This window comes from Oxyura jamaicensis, chromosome 1 (genome assembly GCF_011077185.1).
Source record: "Oxyura jamaicensis isolate SHBP4307 breed ruddy duck chromosome 1, BPBGC_Ojam_1.0, whole genome shotgun sequence".
NCBI lineage: Eukaryota > Metazoa > Chordata > Aves > Anseriformes > Anatidae > Oxyura > Oxyura jamaicensis.
This window is the reverse complement of record NC_048893.1, coordinates 84,067,282-84,083,355: the sequence shown is the minus strand read 5'-3', so window position 1 is coordinate 84,083,355 and position 16,074 is coordinate 84,067,282. Positions and strand designations below refer to the sequence as shown.

Here is a 16,074-nt window from a genome sequence, read left to right as displayed (position 1 = left end):
GAAGGGGTTATGGCAGGTGAGATCATGTGAAGTATGAGCCTCAGGGCAATCTGTGAGCACACTGGAGGAGGCTAGTACCCAGAAGTGCTGGAGATGAGGAGGACTAGGGTAGTAAGGGATTGCGATCGAGGTGTATTTGGGGGAGTGTGTAAGCACGTTTTAAAAGTGTTGATGCTTTTGAAATATTGGTTGAAGAGTATATAGTCAGAGCTGTAGTACAGGGCAAGTGACACACAGGGTGGTTTGGGGAGGTTGTTACCAATGTTCTCTGCAGAGCTGGCTTTTCTGTTTTTGCTGAAGATCTGATCCACGTGATTCAGGATGAACTCTATCACCAGCTGCTGGACTCGCACCTCCAGGAAAGCTGCATCCCCATTGCAGCCAACAGCCTCTATCTCCTTTGACCTGCACCAGGAAAGAGGTTTACTAGTAGCCAGAATTATTGTCACATGAGGCCTTTGGGAATGAGGAACTGGCTTTCTTCCTGCAAGACTTGGAACAGGGATGTTTTGGCCTCCCTTGCTGCATCTCTTGCTTTCCTTTGATCACCAAGACCTCACCTTCTCTCTGCCTTTTCACTCTTCTAAAAATCTGTTTCCATTTTCTCTCTCACCTTTGTTATTCCTTTCCTGCCTGTTATTTTCACTCCTTCCCTTTCACATTCTTCAGCAGTAAATAAAACTGACTCTCAAAGTGCTCTCTTTTCTCCCTCTTTGGTCCTCCTTTAGCTCTTTCAAAGTTGGGCCTGAAAGACAACACAGGAGCCTTCAAGCACTGTTTCCAGATCCCTATGCAATGCTTCAATCATCTCTCCAAGGAGAGGTTGAATGAAATCCCTCAGAAACCTGCTCATGTTCTCCCCATGCCAGTTTTGCCAATGTTCTGCTGCGTGTCCCAGTAGGCTCTTCACTGCCCCCCTGCACTCTCACATTCTCACTCTTGCTCTCAGCAAAGAAACATTCCTTATCTTGACATGCCAAAGTGTTGCTGAAGAAATTATCTCTGGGCAATGGATCCTTTGTAAAGTTAATGACTGGTGTGTTAGATAATAGCTTGGGGCATTGCCAAGAGGATAACCATGTAAGGAGACTGCAATTGCATTGCTTGCTCCTTTCTTATCCTCCCTGGGACTTGCACTTACAATAGATTGCAAGAGGAAACAGACTTCAGTTTTTTTTGACAAGGACAGATGCTGGCATGAAAACATCTCAGTAGTAAAGGCCCACTTTGTGATGTTCAGTAGAGTAAACATCTGAATCATTTTCAGAATCTGCTCTGCCTTTGTTGTGATTTGCCTGTAGCTCTCTTGCCAATGTCCCTCCGGCCTGCCCTGCAGTCTCCTCTCAGCCCTCCCACCTCTTGGTTCCCTGCACCAGCTCTGCCAATGTCCCTCTCCTGCCCAGCAGGCCTTATCTAGACTGCCCCTGCATAGCTCAATCCTCTTAACACACGGGTATGGGATAGGTGGGGAAGGCAACTTCACCAAAATACAAAACATTTAAATACAAAATTTTCAGATAAAAGGTTCTCTTGTTCTGCTCGGCTCTACAATATATCAGACAAACTTCTGCCTGCACCTTATCTGGGCCTTTTCCCAGAAAAATGCCTGGCAAAGCAACCAAAATCTACCTGGTGGTCTTGTGATCTGACACTAGCTGTCATCCTAAATCCATTGAGATCATTTCACGTATGCTGTAGCAGACCGAGACACAGGCCTGTGATATTATTACTCTGTTTTCCTCCCTTCCAAGCCCTGCTGTCTCTCACCGCATCACTGCAGAAGCACTGGCACTGTCAGAAATGTCATTTCCATTCCACAGTGATGAGCTTACTCGTCATTTTTAAATCAATGTGCTCAACTTACAAATAACAGCTTTATTTTTGAAGAAAAGAAAAAAAAAAGAAAAAAAAAAAAAAAGAAGATGCAAAGAAGCAAAACCACAAGTTTCCTTGGATGCCGGCATTAAAACCTCAGATTATTCAACCTGGAAGAATTTTTTCTCATTTTAAAAGCTGCTTGCTCTGCTCTAGCACTCCCATTAGTTGCTCTGTTTTTTTCCTGCCTTTGCTTTTCCCTCAGTGGATGTGTCTTTAGGCTCAGGTGCTGATGCTCCCTGTGGAGCTCAACATGGTGCTCTGGCCGAGAGGACTCTACTGTACCTGAGGAGATTGGGAGCCCACACCAAGGCCAGGTTTCTGGTGTGCATGTTGGTCATGTTGCTGAAGGAGGCCAGGTGAGTCAGGTGCTTGATCAGGTATTCCAGCGTTCTGCAGTGGATTCACATGAATAGAGAGAAAATTGTCAGGTCCCTCATCGTGCACATGGTTGGTTATGTCTCCTCTGAGGGCTGCTCATTGCGGCCTGAAGTGTGAGACCCACAAGTTGTCTCTCCCTTCCACTCGGGTGACCAATGCTTGTCTACAGGGACAGCAGGTCTCAGGCTCAGCCTGGAGTTCAGAGTTGTCCCCTCCTCAAGGAGGGCAGTGTCTACACAACAGGCCCCATTGAAATGAGGATTTACAGAGCCAGTATTTTGATGGGATGGCAGTGAATCCCTGAACATCCTTGCTCTGGGGTGGCCAAGGATGCGACAAAAACCAATCAATCCTTAGTGTGATGGGTGCAAGGCATCTGGGTAGGAGAAAGGGTTGGACCCTGCAAAGGCTGAGGGCTTAGCTCTTGCTGAAGTGCCTCCAGCAGGTCATCTGCTTCTCACCACACCCAGTACATTCGCCAAGGGTGCCATGGTGGTCATACCCCGGGAGAAGGAGGATAGACCGAGGCAGGGAGAGCCTGTTTAATGATGGCTTGTTCAATGGCATTCAAATGCCAGATAAATTTTTGCCAGATTCGGAAACAGTGAGTCAGATTTTGGGAATTAACTTCTGGAAATGAACTCTGTTGCTGTTTCGAGCAACGTTCCCTGATGGTGGCAGCCACCATCCTGTTCCTCAGAGCCTCGGTGGACACATTCTCACCTGTAATGCGACGGTGGGAGCTCCTGGATGACATTTTGTATTCGTGCCAACTGCTCGTCCTCAGGGAAGCGTGATACTGCTTCCTGCGGAGATACAAGGAAACAGTCCACCCTGGCGACGGACTTAGGGGAAAAGGAAGAGGGATAAGGAAGGTCACACGAGACAGCCTGTCTCTGAGGGAATGCTCTCTTGTTACCTTGCAGAGCTATTGGTAGGAGAAGTTACTCTGTGTTCCCAGCACATCAGAGATTTGTCGTGCTGTTATTTCATGTATTGCTACATCTTCCCCACACCTTGCAACAGGGTGGTCAATGTTTTGAGGGGAGTGGGGGTTGAAAACTGAGAGCTTCAATTAGGAATTATGTTTCTTGCCTTTTTTCTCTCTTTTTCGCTTTGTTTAACAAGGATAGTGATGGGTAAAATAGAAATAGAGGGAAAGAGAAAAGTGAAAATAATGAAAATGAAAAAGATGAATGAATGTCCCTTCCCCAAAACTGTGTTAAAATAAAATAGGTCTTTCAAGCCCAGTGTTATAAAAATGGCTTGGATATGCATACTCTATATTCATAAAAATAAGCCATATTTGTGTCTGTCATATGAAGATAACTAGAAGTAGTCTGTGTGAGCTTATGGTGGGAGAAGCCTTAACAAAATTACTGTCCTGGTAGGTTAATAAGTTCCTATACTCAAGGTTAGACTAGGTTAGACAGAACTGAGGTTATACATCTTGGTCTTGATCAAGTGTCTCTGGAGCAAAAGCTTAAAAAGCCGTGATAAGCTTTTGTCTGCATTCCTAGGAGTTTACTGCATTGGTATCCATCTGTTCAGCTATTCCCTTTCAGTTTTTGTGCTGGGGGAGGGCAAACCACCAGCGACTTCAAACAATGCATGACTGTCTGGGAACCTCCTGCCTACCCTGCTGCCACTGGAGTTTGGAGTGAGTTCAAAGAAAGATGCTGGGACCCACGCTGCCAGCAGCAGCTTTGCCTACAGACAGACGTCAGCACTGCTAGGAAAGTAGAGGAAGGAAATAACCCGTCCCAAACCACCCGCCGCTTAAACATCATCAACCTGGAATTACAAGTTACAACTACAGAAGCATCTTCTCATCCTTGCAGTCTCTACGACATCCCCACTAATGATGCTGCCATCTCTGTTCAGGTCACTGTCCTTTTCCCTGCAGACCATTTCTCATGTACAACCAACGGTAAGCCAAATCTAGCTAGTTTCAAGGTCAGAGATGAATACGAATATATTTTATTCCCTAAGCCTGGGAATTAAGATCTATGCCCTCTAGTTTGAACTTGGTGTCATTGGTGTCATGGCAAAGAAAAATGAGTGAGTGCACCAGTTTGGTATATGCGAGATGTGGATGCATTTCTTTTGCCCAAATTAAAGGTAGGTTAACATCTTGTACTACATTTTACCCATAACATCAGCAGTGGGCCAACTGATTATCTTTGTCACAAGCCCACACTCATACAAATGCCCGGCCTTGCCATCTCCAGAGGCCAGGAATCAAGCCTTGCAGTGCCACAGACGAGCCATGTCACAACACCGCCAACACCAGTACAACTCCTCCATGACCTGCATTGCCCCCACAGGCAGCTGCACATGTGCATGAATCAGGTCTCTGCCAAGGAGAGCGATCCACAGCAGCAGTGTGCCAGGCCGCCTGTTGCAAAACACCTGAATTGCAAATGACAAGCCCTTGTGAATTGAACGGAGCTGGCTGTACACTTCATTTCCAACCGTAAGCAGTAAACAAGAATGTTACGAGATTTGAGAAAGTGATGCTAACTTTCTCCTTGTTTTCATTGCTATTCTGCTGAAACAATGCTTTGGTGAGGAGAAAGGACCAAGCAGAGGACCCCTTCTGAGGCATGTGACTCATCAGGAGGTTTAGGGGCAGCTCTTTCACTGCAACAGATAGGAATATTTAAAAGTTTGAAATCACTCCTTTACAAACAAACAAACCAACAAACAAAAAACACTGTTACAGTCAGCCTAGAAATCCTGAGAACAAGAATTCTCACAATCTTCATACAAGGTTTCCATCTGAATGGCCTTACCCAAAGACAGAGAAAGAGAGGAATGTAAATTTTAACTGGTGCATCTAAAACATTATATTTCAACTAGATTGTACACAGAATTTTCTCTCCTGATTTGTGCTGATTTTCATTCCTACATTTAACTTCCAGTTCTCCAAGACCTAATGCTTAGACAGCAAGTGAATACCAGACTTTCTGAGGTCGTGACCCATTCAAACCTCCAAGTCACATTTCTGACCCACACGTGATGTGCATTTGAAATCCGAGGACCTCTCCAAGCTCAGGATTAGAACAGCAGAATACAGAATTCAAGGAAGAACCAATAACTCCATTTATGAAAAGTCCATTAATCACAGCATGAATTCCAGATGTTTATATTTTCATCTCACAAACAGGAAAAGAGCACTCTGAGGATGGTAGAAGGTATCTAAAACAATTTAAAATCCTGGATTTTTTTTTTTATTATTTTTTTTTTTTAGCTCTGATGGTGATTCTAGGAATGCACAATTCACAAAAGCCTCGAATAACAACTGGAACTGAGACCAGAGAGAGAAGGTAGGCTTGGCCTCCTACACCTGATTTGTCCTGAGGGAGCGTCCACCTCTATGCCCAGGTTGGAAGGAGACAAGTAGAGTCAACTTATATATTCCAGGAAACAAGCAGCCAGCACCAGAATACTAGATGAAAAATTGGGGAGCGTGAGAGGGCACCATTTTGCAAAGGTTGATGGCCTATGAGGCTGTGACTGGGATATTACATCCATGAATGATGACCAAAAGGCCAATCCCTCTCTAGTCATTAAGAATTTGACTTTCCTTAGCCACAAATGTCTGAATCACTCTGGTGACTCAATGTGGAGCCTACCCCATCTCAGAAGCAACTCTGAGTGAGTCAGACAGTCTGGGATTAGCATGCATCCTTTACTCCTACTAGTGCTCTTCTGCCTAGGCACAGCTGACACCATTCCCTGTTCAGACACCCCACGCACACGCACACTCCTATAGCGCTTTTTCTGCTCCTTGGGGATTTGGTCTTTTTTATTTCTTTCCTCCCTGTATCTGACTGTGTTTCCTGTCAGCTGGGTTACCCATTACAAATCTCCACTGAGCAGAATTATGTGAATAACGGATTTTGTGGCAGAGCAAACTAAGACAGAGTTTTTTTAAAAAAAATCCCTTTTAGGTCTATCTAAAGTGATAACATTTGGGGGAGCTGGCACAAGATTTTTAAAACAATTGTTCAAGGTTGACCAAGGATCACATTTCAACCAAAAGTGAAAGAAAAACTCATTTAAATTTTGGGCTATTTAACCCTTTTCTGAAAGATGTTTTATTTAAGAGCTGGATGTGTTGATTTAAAAGTTGAAACATTTCCTTTAGAAAGTATTTTTAAAAGAAACATTTGGATAGTTACAGAAGTGTTTTCCCTTTTGTTTTTGAATAAAACTATTTACCAAATGTATCTGACCAAAATCTGCAAGTCATCATCTCAAAACTGCACTTTTCAGCAAACATTCTTTCCTAAAAAAGTTTCCATCTAAATCTTCATGTTTCCTTCATAACATTTTTCTTTCATAAATCAGTAATGATAGCCAGAAAGACACCAGCCAAATATCTACAACAAGAATGAGGCTCATCAGTTACTATGAATGGTTCAATTATACCCTGTATTTTCAAGGTCCTATCCACCCTGACTGTCTCCATTTTGGAGATCCTATTCTATATCTTAAGGATCCCTATATCTTGAGGGTATAGGACAATTTTTCACATCTGCTCAGAGTTGTGACTGAGGTTTTGACTATCCACCACTTCAAAACACAGCCCAGTCTTACTTAAAAATTGGCACTGAAATAGCAAGACACCTAGCACTGTTGAATATCTGTCAGGCAGCACAGCAAGGCTAGCAAGTTCTTTTTCCCCACATCAGTTATAGTCCCAAGCAGCTACCTGACTTCGTATAGCAAGCTGCCATTTGACTGGTCTCTTTTGGCTCTGCCCTACAGTAAAGCCCCTCACACAAGGAGTCTTTGGAGAATGTCTTCTTGTGTGGACCCCACGTGTTTTTCTCAGGACCTCCTTAGCCATAGCAGTGCTGTTTGGAAGTACTTGACTCAGGGTGGATAGCAGCACCTGAAGTGGCTTACTTGACACTTCCCATTTCATCTGGACATGATTTTGCAAAATTTCTTCTCAGCAACATCCAATATTTTTTGGCGATGCGTGTCCTCTCCACCCCCCAGCAAATGAGAAAGAGTAGAATGATAGAAATTCTTAAAAAAGGACGGATGTTCCTAACACTGAGAAAGTAATCTTTCCCATCCCCCCACCCCTGTTGTTTGAAGAAGCTGGTAAATGCTTTTAATCTGAAAATCCACACCTCTAACATGGACAATTTCAGCCTGAATGTCTAGATTTAAATTTGTTGGTGTCATAGACAGCTAAAAGTGGATTTAGAAGGGTAAGAAACAGGCAGCCTTTGCAACAAGTATAGCTTGTGCTGCCACCTTTTAATAAAATATTATCTGTCACCAATATTAGCCAACTCTCTTAAAAATTCAGGCTTCACAGTCATATTTTCCAGCTCCCTGCCATCTTTTCTTACTGTATCCATGTATAATCTATGGTTGTTTTGCAGAATCGATTTACTACTCTTTGAATTACAATCCATTTAAACTAGGTTGGAGATTTCTGCTTGGCCAGCTGCCACTTTCCTCTGCTGTTTGTATTTATGATATGATCATGACAGACCTGATATGTCATAGCTGGCATAACCTGTGTCATCATTTGCTCTCTGACAAACTGTGTAAAAATGCTACAGATGCAAAAAAAAAAGTCGATACTTTACACATGGGTTGAGCAATCCATTTGTTCAGGTGTCAAGGACTGTGGAAGGAACAGGGAAGAGGAAACCACTCCCCTGTGATTATGATCAGAGGCCCCAGGTGACCCCAGAGGCTCTCAGTGATGGACAGTAATGAGGAAAACAAAGAGAATTAGCCATTCTGGAAAGAGGTACACAGTGGGGAGAAAGAGTAACACCAGGGAAGCAGTGCAGTGAATAAAATGAGCAAAGGGAAGGAAACAACAGAGAAAACAAGAGAAACAAACATGCAAGGGGGGAAAGAAACAAGGACAGGGAAAGACAGCCAGTGCAAGATGAGAAAGGAAGAGCACTGGGAAGTGTTTATACAGATTCATGCACCAGAATCCAGGACAGCAGACTGAAACCCAAACAGTTGTCACGGGGGAACCTGCGGCATGTCCACACTGCTGGTTAGGAATGAGGGCAGCAAGAAGGCTCACCGTGAATTTCTTGTAGAGCTCATAAGTGAGGAGAGGGTTGGGCAGCTCCCTGAAGTACAGCTTGCAGAGAGACCCCACACAGTGGATGTCCTGGAGGTAAACTTCCCTTGTCAGGTCCGGGCATTGGTCAGAAACAAACTCTTGTCTGAAACAACACAGAGACACAGCAACCTCAATGAATAAGAGCTCTAGCACCCCTAAACTCCACTCTGCATGCTCTTTTACAGCTGGAGGACAAAACAAACTGGAAAGCAGAGATGACTGTATTATCTGCGGCCTGGCCCAGCCCGGCTCCTGGGACCAGGCCTCAAGGTTTCAGCTAGTCTCTGGCTGCCCTAGCACAATCCCATGAGGGGCCCCCAAATTGATATGAAGAGATCTCTTTGTCTTGAAATGAGAAAGAACAACTCAGTATTTGTGCTGAACCCTCCAGGCCCTTCCCATTAATAGACACAGAGGGAGACTTTTTTTTTTTTGTCATGGACTAATCCCCCAAATACTGTATTTCCCTGCTACCAGCTTCAGAGACAGTTCCCATTCTGCATCAGTGCAGAGCTCTGTTGGCCCCAATATGTACCTGAGGGGCTAACAGCTCAAAGATGCTGAGCAATGCCACCAAATACCTCTGGTGCTCAGACCAGTTACCCTTACCTCAGCTTTTGAATGTTGGACGTCACTCCTGAGAGGCGGTAGATCCCATCCACAATGCCATGAGTCTCAATGAACTCCGCACAGCTCTTCAGCACATAGGGGACTAGGAGAGGAAAACAAGGCAAGACACCAGTGAATACACATCAAGAGCTTCCACAAGTCACCACAGAGGAGACAGTTTCATCAGACAGTAGTGGAGGCTCTCTACAGACACAGGGAAGGGTCCAGTAACAGCAGAAATATAGGGCAAACAAACAAACAAAAAAAATTACCCCCCCAAAGTAGCCGTGGCTAATTTGCAGAGTAAGGATATGCAGTGGTTCTGCCATGCCATGCTCATTGCCATGTGACAATTACTGAGCCTGAAGTCGCAGAAGCACTGTGGGAAGAAAGGTAGGGTTTCTTTTTTTTTTTTTTTTTCATTTTTCCTTTCCAAAAAAAAAAAAGAGGCATTTTCACTCTAATTGAAAGCATGAGGTAAAGCATGTGGTCCCAAGAACCTCCCCCCTCCCCAGGATAGAGCTCCAGCCTCGCTGAATCAAGCCAAAAGGTCTGATTGGCTTGGATAAAACTCAGAGAAGCATTCACACTTCCATATAAGCCTACATACCCACAGTTTAGTGCTCATAAACTCCCACAGAGGGGGTATAAAGTTCAAATATTGACTAGATCTGCACACTGGCAAAATCTGACATTGGCTTCAAAAGAACTCCATCAACGCAACCAGCCAAGGACTTAATCAGCCTTAAAGCTGAGAGGAACCTGAGGCACAGCATTTACATCCAGACCTGGACCCAAAGCTTGTGTTTATTTTTTTCCATTATATAGGTAGAAGAAACCCTCATCCCCTTGGTCAGACCAAGCCTCTCTGTCCCCAGTACTATAACAACCCTAGCTATAACAATAACAGTAAGAGAGTCCTTCCTTATTAGGTGCTAGAAACTACTGTGTATTTAATGCAATGCTTCACACAGCCATAAGCACAGAAGCCAGTAAATGCAGAAGCTGAAGTTCCTCGCTGTAATGCTGACTCTGCTGCACTGCACATTCGGAAAGCTGTGCGGAAGAAAACAGGCTAAGCCACACATTTTACTGGAAAGCCAGGCATAGCAATTACTGCATCTCTGTGACACCACAGAGATAATGCCTCTGGCTGGACCTTCCCTGAGTTTTTCTGCCTGAGTTCAGGGCCATAATGACATATTAACACATGCTTCATCACACAGGATCCAAAGACAGCACCCCAAGGACGGCCTGAAAAACAAAGAGCTGGTACGTTGTTGTTTTTCTCCTAGGTGCCGCTGAGGCCAGAGCCAGCTCATGGTTTCTCAGAAGCGTGGGCTTGCTCCTACCACACAGACCAGGGCCTTGGCTCTGGTGAGGAGGGCTCCCAGGCTGGATCCTACATCACTGATACACTCTTGCTGAGCCCAGAGAGCAAGGGAAGTGCTGCCCTTCTGCCTCTCAGCTGGCACCAGGGGAGGTAAAGAGGCCCTTCTTGTGCATCCCTTCTCTTCTCAGCATGACCAACCCAAATGGAGGGGTAGGGGCAGTGATTTATTGGAAACCTGAATGATCCAAACAGGCTAATTCTCTTTGAAAGAGGCCAAAGGAGCCTCCTCAGAACAACGGAGAAAATTATTTTACTTTTTTTTCTTTGTTTTTTTTTTTTTTGTATCAAGAACTCATAATGCAGGTAAAATAGCCATGTTAGGTCATGCTTGAAGTCATTAGGCTGATTTTAAAGACCTTCAAATTGCTAGGACTAAGTACCAGCTGAACCTCTTGCAGGGGCCCTAGCCTACCACAACAACAATGTTCACGGGAAACCAGTCAAGACTACATGATAAAGGATTTCTCCACAGCAGTCATGGACTTTTTCACATCAGTGCCTTCCAGAAGGAACATGGGAAGCATTCTTTTCAGCACCTACAGCACCCACTTCTTAAGAGGACTAGGTAACATGGAAGATACAGAGCAAAATAAAAGTGCAACATTTCCTAAATATCCTACCCAAGTAACGCACCAAGAAAGAGGACCTTCCTTTCTCTAAATAAAACTTGGTTATCTGTAACCACAGCAGAGAACTCAGATCATATGATGATGAGCATGCTAGAAATAAAGACAAGGAAAGTAAATAACTTCAGGCCTCTTCATTTTCGTCTGGTTAGGCTGTAGTGTCTTTGAGGCAGGAGCTATGGGTACACAGCATATTAAGACTGCCCTCTTGGTTGGGGTCTCTGGAAATAAATGTGAAGTAAGCAGTAAAAATGAAAGCGAGGCAGATCCATGCTCACTTCAGACCCACAGGGGTGGGAAAACAGGTGAACCACTCCATGCCTTCTAGAAAAAGAAGACTGAATTGAAGAGAAAACCTATCTGAGCAGGAAATCCACTTGCCAAGGTCTGTCAGAAAACTGAACAGCCTTTCATATAGACAAACTGCATGTGATGGTGTCTAGCTGACACACGAATGTGGTCTGTACCAGCAGTGACCTTTGTTAGACACTTTTTAAAACCTCAGTGTTAAGAACAAGGACACCAAATAAAAATGCATACACTGATATTTGTTGTGACTAATTTGACCTCTCACAAGGAAGACCTATTAAATCACACTTTTCTTCTGTTCGTTTTTTGTTTGTTTGTTTGTTTGATTGATTGATTTTGTTTTGCTGAGATTTAAATTTCCTTGGGATAAATTAGGTCAAGAGGCCTCAGGCATGTAAGCAAACCTCTTATACATAGACTGGAGAAGGAGAGCTCCATCTGTTGAGGACGGAAAGCAAAAAAAAAGGGGGGGGGCCTGAGGGGAATAATTTGCAGCAAACATAAAAAAATGCAACTAATTTCTAAAAGCAGGTGAAGACTGCACAGTAGAGACAACCTTACAGACCGCAGATGGACAATATGCACCAAGCTCTGCCAATATCTCTTACACCAGCCCTGCAACCTTAACTGCTTTTCCAGCCCTGGGCTTCTCACATATTTCTGCCAATGCCCTTCACTCATCATGAACATAACTTCCTGCCATACCAGGTCTTTGACTCTAATGAAGAGAAACAGCTAGTCATGCCAAAATGTGTGGCGGTTCTGTGATGTCAATAAAATCCCACATAGGGCACATTTCACTTGCAACCAAAAATTACAGACTTTGACCTCAGATCCCTAGAGGTGAAAGTACTGCATCGGCTTCCTGCAAAGCAAGCCCCTAAATGCAGCACTTGTACGAAACCAGAGCACAATAAGTGTTTTCTTTGAGCAGAACCTGCAGCTCTGAAATTCCTGAGCAGCTCTGATCTCCTACAAAGCTGGGTCTTTAGGGCACTTGGGGGAGGTGAGCTTAGAGAGGCAGTGAGCGGCTCCCTCCCACTTCCAGCCATCTCTGAGGTGGTTGGGTTGTTTTGGGTATGGCTACTGATGTGCACAAACCAAGACACCGGCTGTGATCAACCTTGGATTCAGGGAGATGCAGCCCGAGACTCTATTAGCTTTACAAGAAACAAATAAATCAGAGACGTGGGTGTCTCCTGAAGAAAGATTAGATGGGGATGGGGATTTGTAGTGAGGGCTGTGCGTGCATGCAGACACAGAACATGGGGGGGGGGGGGGGGGGTCCAATCTTAACACTTCTATAATTAAAACTGTGCTGGAGGCTTAGAAGTTGGAAGAGGCAGCTGGTGTCACACAGACCCTGCTTGTTCTGCCAGACAGCCAAACTGTCCTCATTTAAAACTACAATAGAAACCAGATGGAAGAGGAGAGGAGAGTGTGGAGCGAGGCATCAGTCAGAAGGGAAATTGAGTTATAAACATACAGCGCACAAAAAAACAATACTTCTCTTCCCCTAGACAAAAATAAACCAGAAGGGCAGTCACAGTAACTCGTTCCACTCTCACTGGATATCACCTCCGAGCTCAGCATACGCAGACCCTCACCTTCACCAGGATCTTTTCCATGAACACAGCTCATGCCAACACCATTCGGTCTCTCCCATCCTGCCCCTTCCAAGCCATGGTGCAGCATCCACCAAACTGCCCATCAGCAGGCAAGGAACTCGCTATTTGTCAGCCAGACCGAGGCTTCATCTGGCACAGGGCTGAGCATTTTGGATCAAAACCAGCAAGACCTTTACGTGTGTAGGTGTGTAGGCAACTAAATCACTCAGCAGCCCTAAGAGGAAGGGTCATTAGGAGGGAGGGAGTTACTCCATTTAGCTAACAAAGCCAGCAACGAGGGAGAAAGATACTCCAGCAGGAGCAGCAAGCAACCACCTGTGGTCCTCAGTTGTGCCTTCTAGAAGAAACTCTGGATCTTTATGGACTACAGAAGGACCCTAGGGAGGAAGATGCTAAGCCACCCAAACTAGTCAGTATGAACACCATTCAGTAAGACTGTGCTTAAAGTTAGCTAACCTGGACTGGGTCATCTTGCCCAGAGCACACTGTACCAAACTGGTCTGAATAGCGGCAGGCTTCATTTTTCCCTTTATCCTTTTGCTGTTTTCTCAGAAAGCTCCTTCCAAGGGTAAAAGTTAGTGACAGAGCTACTCAGATCCTCCTTAGTGCTTGGTTTAAGCTAGACGGAGGTGGTTTCACATCCTTTTTCATTTTATTTTATTTTTAGTTCAAGTAACTGGGGGCATAAATGTAGACATTTCATTTCATGTGAAATATCAACCATTTGACTTTGTAGGAAACAGAGTTGTTGTGGTGGTGTTTTTTTTCAAAAAATGTCCCCAGATAATTAATCCCGTGCCATAAAAAAAGAGATGTGGGCATTTGTGTTTCACTATTTTGTCTTTGATATGTACCAGTATTTTCTTAAGTCTTCTTTTCTTTATTGCGTTTAACTGTAATGTATGCTTCCTATAATACCATGTGAAATCATGAGACAATAAAGGTTTAAACACTCTCTTGTTTCAATTTAAATTACTAAATTAGGAGATATTTCTCCCTAGAAAATGAGTGTCTCATTCTGTGCTAAGCAAGAGCTGTACTTTACATGCACAAAAATAACAAAACAGTACACATTTTAGAATATACTAATATATTAACTTGGCCTCTTAATCACAGGAAAGAAACAGCATTGTATAAATGGCAATAAGCTTGAGAGTTAGTATCTCAGATGTGACATTTTTCTGCATTTCCTGATGATTCCTATTTTAAATCACAAGCTTTAACGCTGATTCACTTTTTTTTCATTTATTTATTTATTTACTCACTGCTGATCTTGTCTGACTTTTACTAGGCATAAGGCTGGCTAAGAAGCAGATTCTAGTGTAGATCAAACCACTCTCCTCTCTGTGGCTCACTTAAGCCCTTGTTCAACTCAGCAGTCAGGATTTGAAACCGCATCCCAGTTTGTGCTCCCAACCCGCAGCAGCCAGGAATAAATCCTGCCTTGCCCCCAAGCATCACCTCCTTTGCCTTTCACAGTCCCCTTGTCATCAGTGGACGGGGATGGCAGGGACCACAGTGTCTGAAATCCCTGCAGAGGATGTCCCCTGCTCAGAGGCGAGGTGCATTGGCAGAGCTGGGGATGGAGAAGCTTTCGTCTGCCTACCAGGACAAACAGAGGGCTTCATCCCGCAGGATGTCTGTGCGTACTTTTCACCATCAATAAATTAATTTTACAGCTGAAGAAAAAACAAAACTGTTTCATCATCACCTTCCAGTGTTTAGTTAGGCTGTGAGGGCCGAGCTACCAGAACCACCCACACCCACCTGTGTTTGAACAGCACGAGATATCTAAACAACACCAAACAGGCTGAAAAACAAATCACCTTGTTGGAGCCCTCCTCGCCGCTTCCCCCCTAGCTGCCATAAACACAGTTAAAAAAAGATGAATAGCTGGCGCCGAGGTGACCCTGTCTGCTTGGCCAGCACAACTGAATCACCACCTCAGTCACACACTTCGTATTTTTTTTCCTCTGCTTCTGTGGGAAACCTCTCTGCATCGTCACGAAGGTCAGCACCACAATGCTGTTCCGTGCGATGAAAGCACCGTCCTGAACGCACTCGTGATTTTGGTGGGCTCAGACATGCAAAAAAAAAAAAAAAAGTGTGATCTCAGATCTGCCAGATGCTGCGAGCCCTCCCCCTTCATGGTCAGAGCGGGAAGTGGGAACACCGAGCACTGGTCAGGATGGGGCAGGTGGATTTCAAGCAAATGCACCTAAACACAGACTATGGGCCCAGCGTGAGATTGAATACCACAAGCCAGTTTTTTCCTATTGGCATTATACACAGCTTACATCTCAAAATACACATCTAAATAAGACATGTAGGAACATCTGACTTTCCAGAGCAGATCTGACGATCATGGTGCTACAGAAATGAAAGAGCCTGAAGCAGACCTGACCAGCACACTAAAGGAAACCAAGAACAAAGCACTGTGCAAAGAGACTTTGAGTGCTGACTCTCAAACCTAGAAGTCACCATGCCCCTCTGAAATGTGGCTACTACCTTGACATAGCTGGCAAATTCTGTCGTGCAGGCACTTTTGAAAAGAGATTGTACAAGAATAGTTTTGTTAGGGAAACATCCTGCTGTGGGTTTCCTGCTAAAAAGGACCAGATAACCGAACAGGATGTCTCCAGTCCTAACTTTTATGGCTTTGTGGCTTAGATTCTGCGGGGCAGGTCAGTGAGCTGTGCACAGCCTCAGCTACCACTGAAATCCTAGCAGCTCTGATCCACAGAGTGGACATTGTGCGGGGTTTTGTTCACCACAGCAAAGGCAATTGGGGTACTGAATTCTGGACCTAGGTGAGACAGGACAGTTTGTGCTGTCTCGAAAGGGCCAAGTATAGGAAAAATCAGAATAGCTGTGGAGCTGCATGCAGTGAATTGACCTTGGTGAAAGCCCAGGCACAGTGAGAATAAGCAGGCTGTGAGGCAGGGGCTCTGCTGCTAACCTCGTTTCTGACAACACATACTGAACACAATGCCAAATTTGCAGGCGGTGTCAGAGGCTGAGGGAATGCAGGAGTGAGTGGGGCAATACTGATGTTGCAGCTCAGGGGAGCCGGGAGAAGCAGCCTGCAAGAAAAGAGCGCCAGGATGGATGGACAGTGATGTAGGCTCCAATTGA

At 44.6% G+C, this 16,074-nt stretch overlaps 1 protein-coding gene across 2 annotated transcripts in view; it reads right to left on the bottom strand.

The window, feature by feature from the left end:
* ARHGAP31 (Rho GTPase activating protein 31) overlaps positions 1-16,074 on the bottom strand; it is a 59,855-nt gene that overhangs the window by 16,080 nt on the left and 27,701 nt on the right. For both annotated transcript variants that reach the window (XM_035314819.1, XM_035314820.1), the window contains exons 2-6: positions 8,984-9,086; positions 8,333-8,477; positions 2,980-3,062; positions 2,161-2,268; positions 260-405 (exon numbers count right to left, since the gene is read on the bottom strand). In XM_035314819.1, coding sequence (XP_035170710.1) covers positions 260-405; positions 2,161-2,268; positions 2,980-3,062; positions 8,333-8,477; positions 8,984-9,086 — 585 coding nt within the window. The remainder of the gene's footprint in view (positions 1-259; positions 406-2,160; positions 2,269-2,979; positions 3,063-8,332; positions 8,478-8,983; positions 9,087-16,074) is intronic.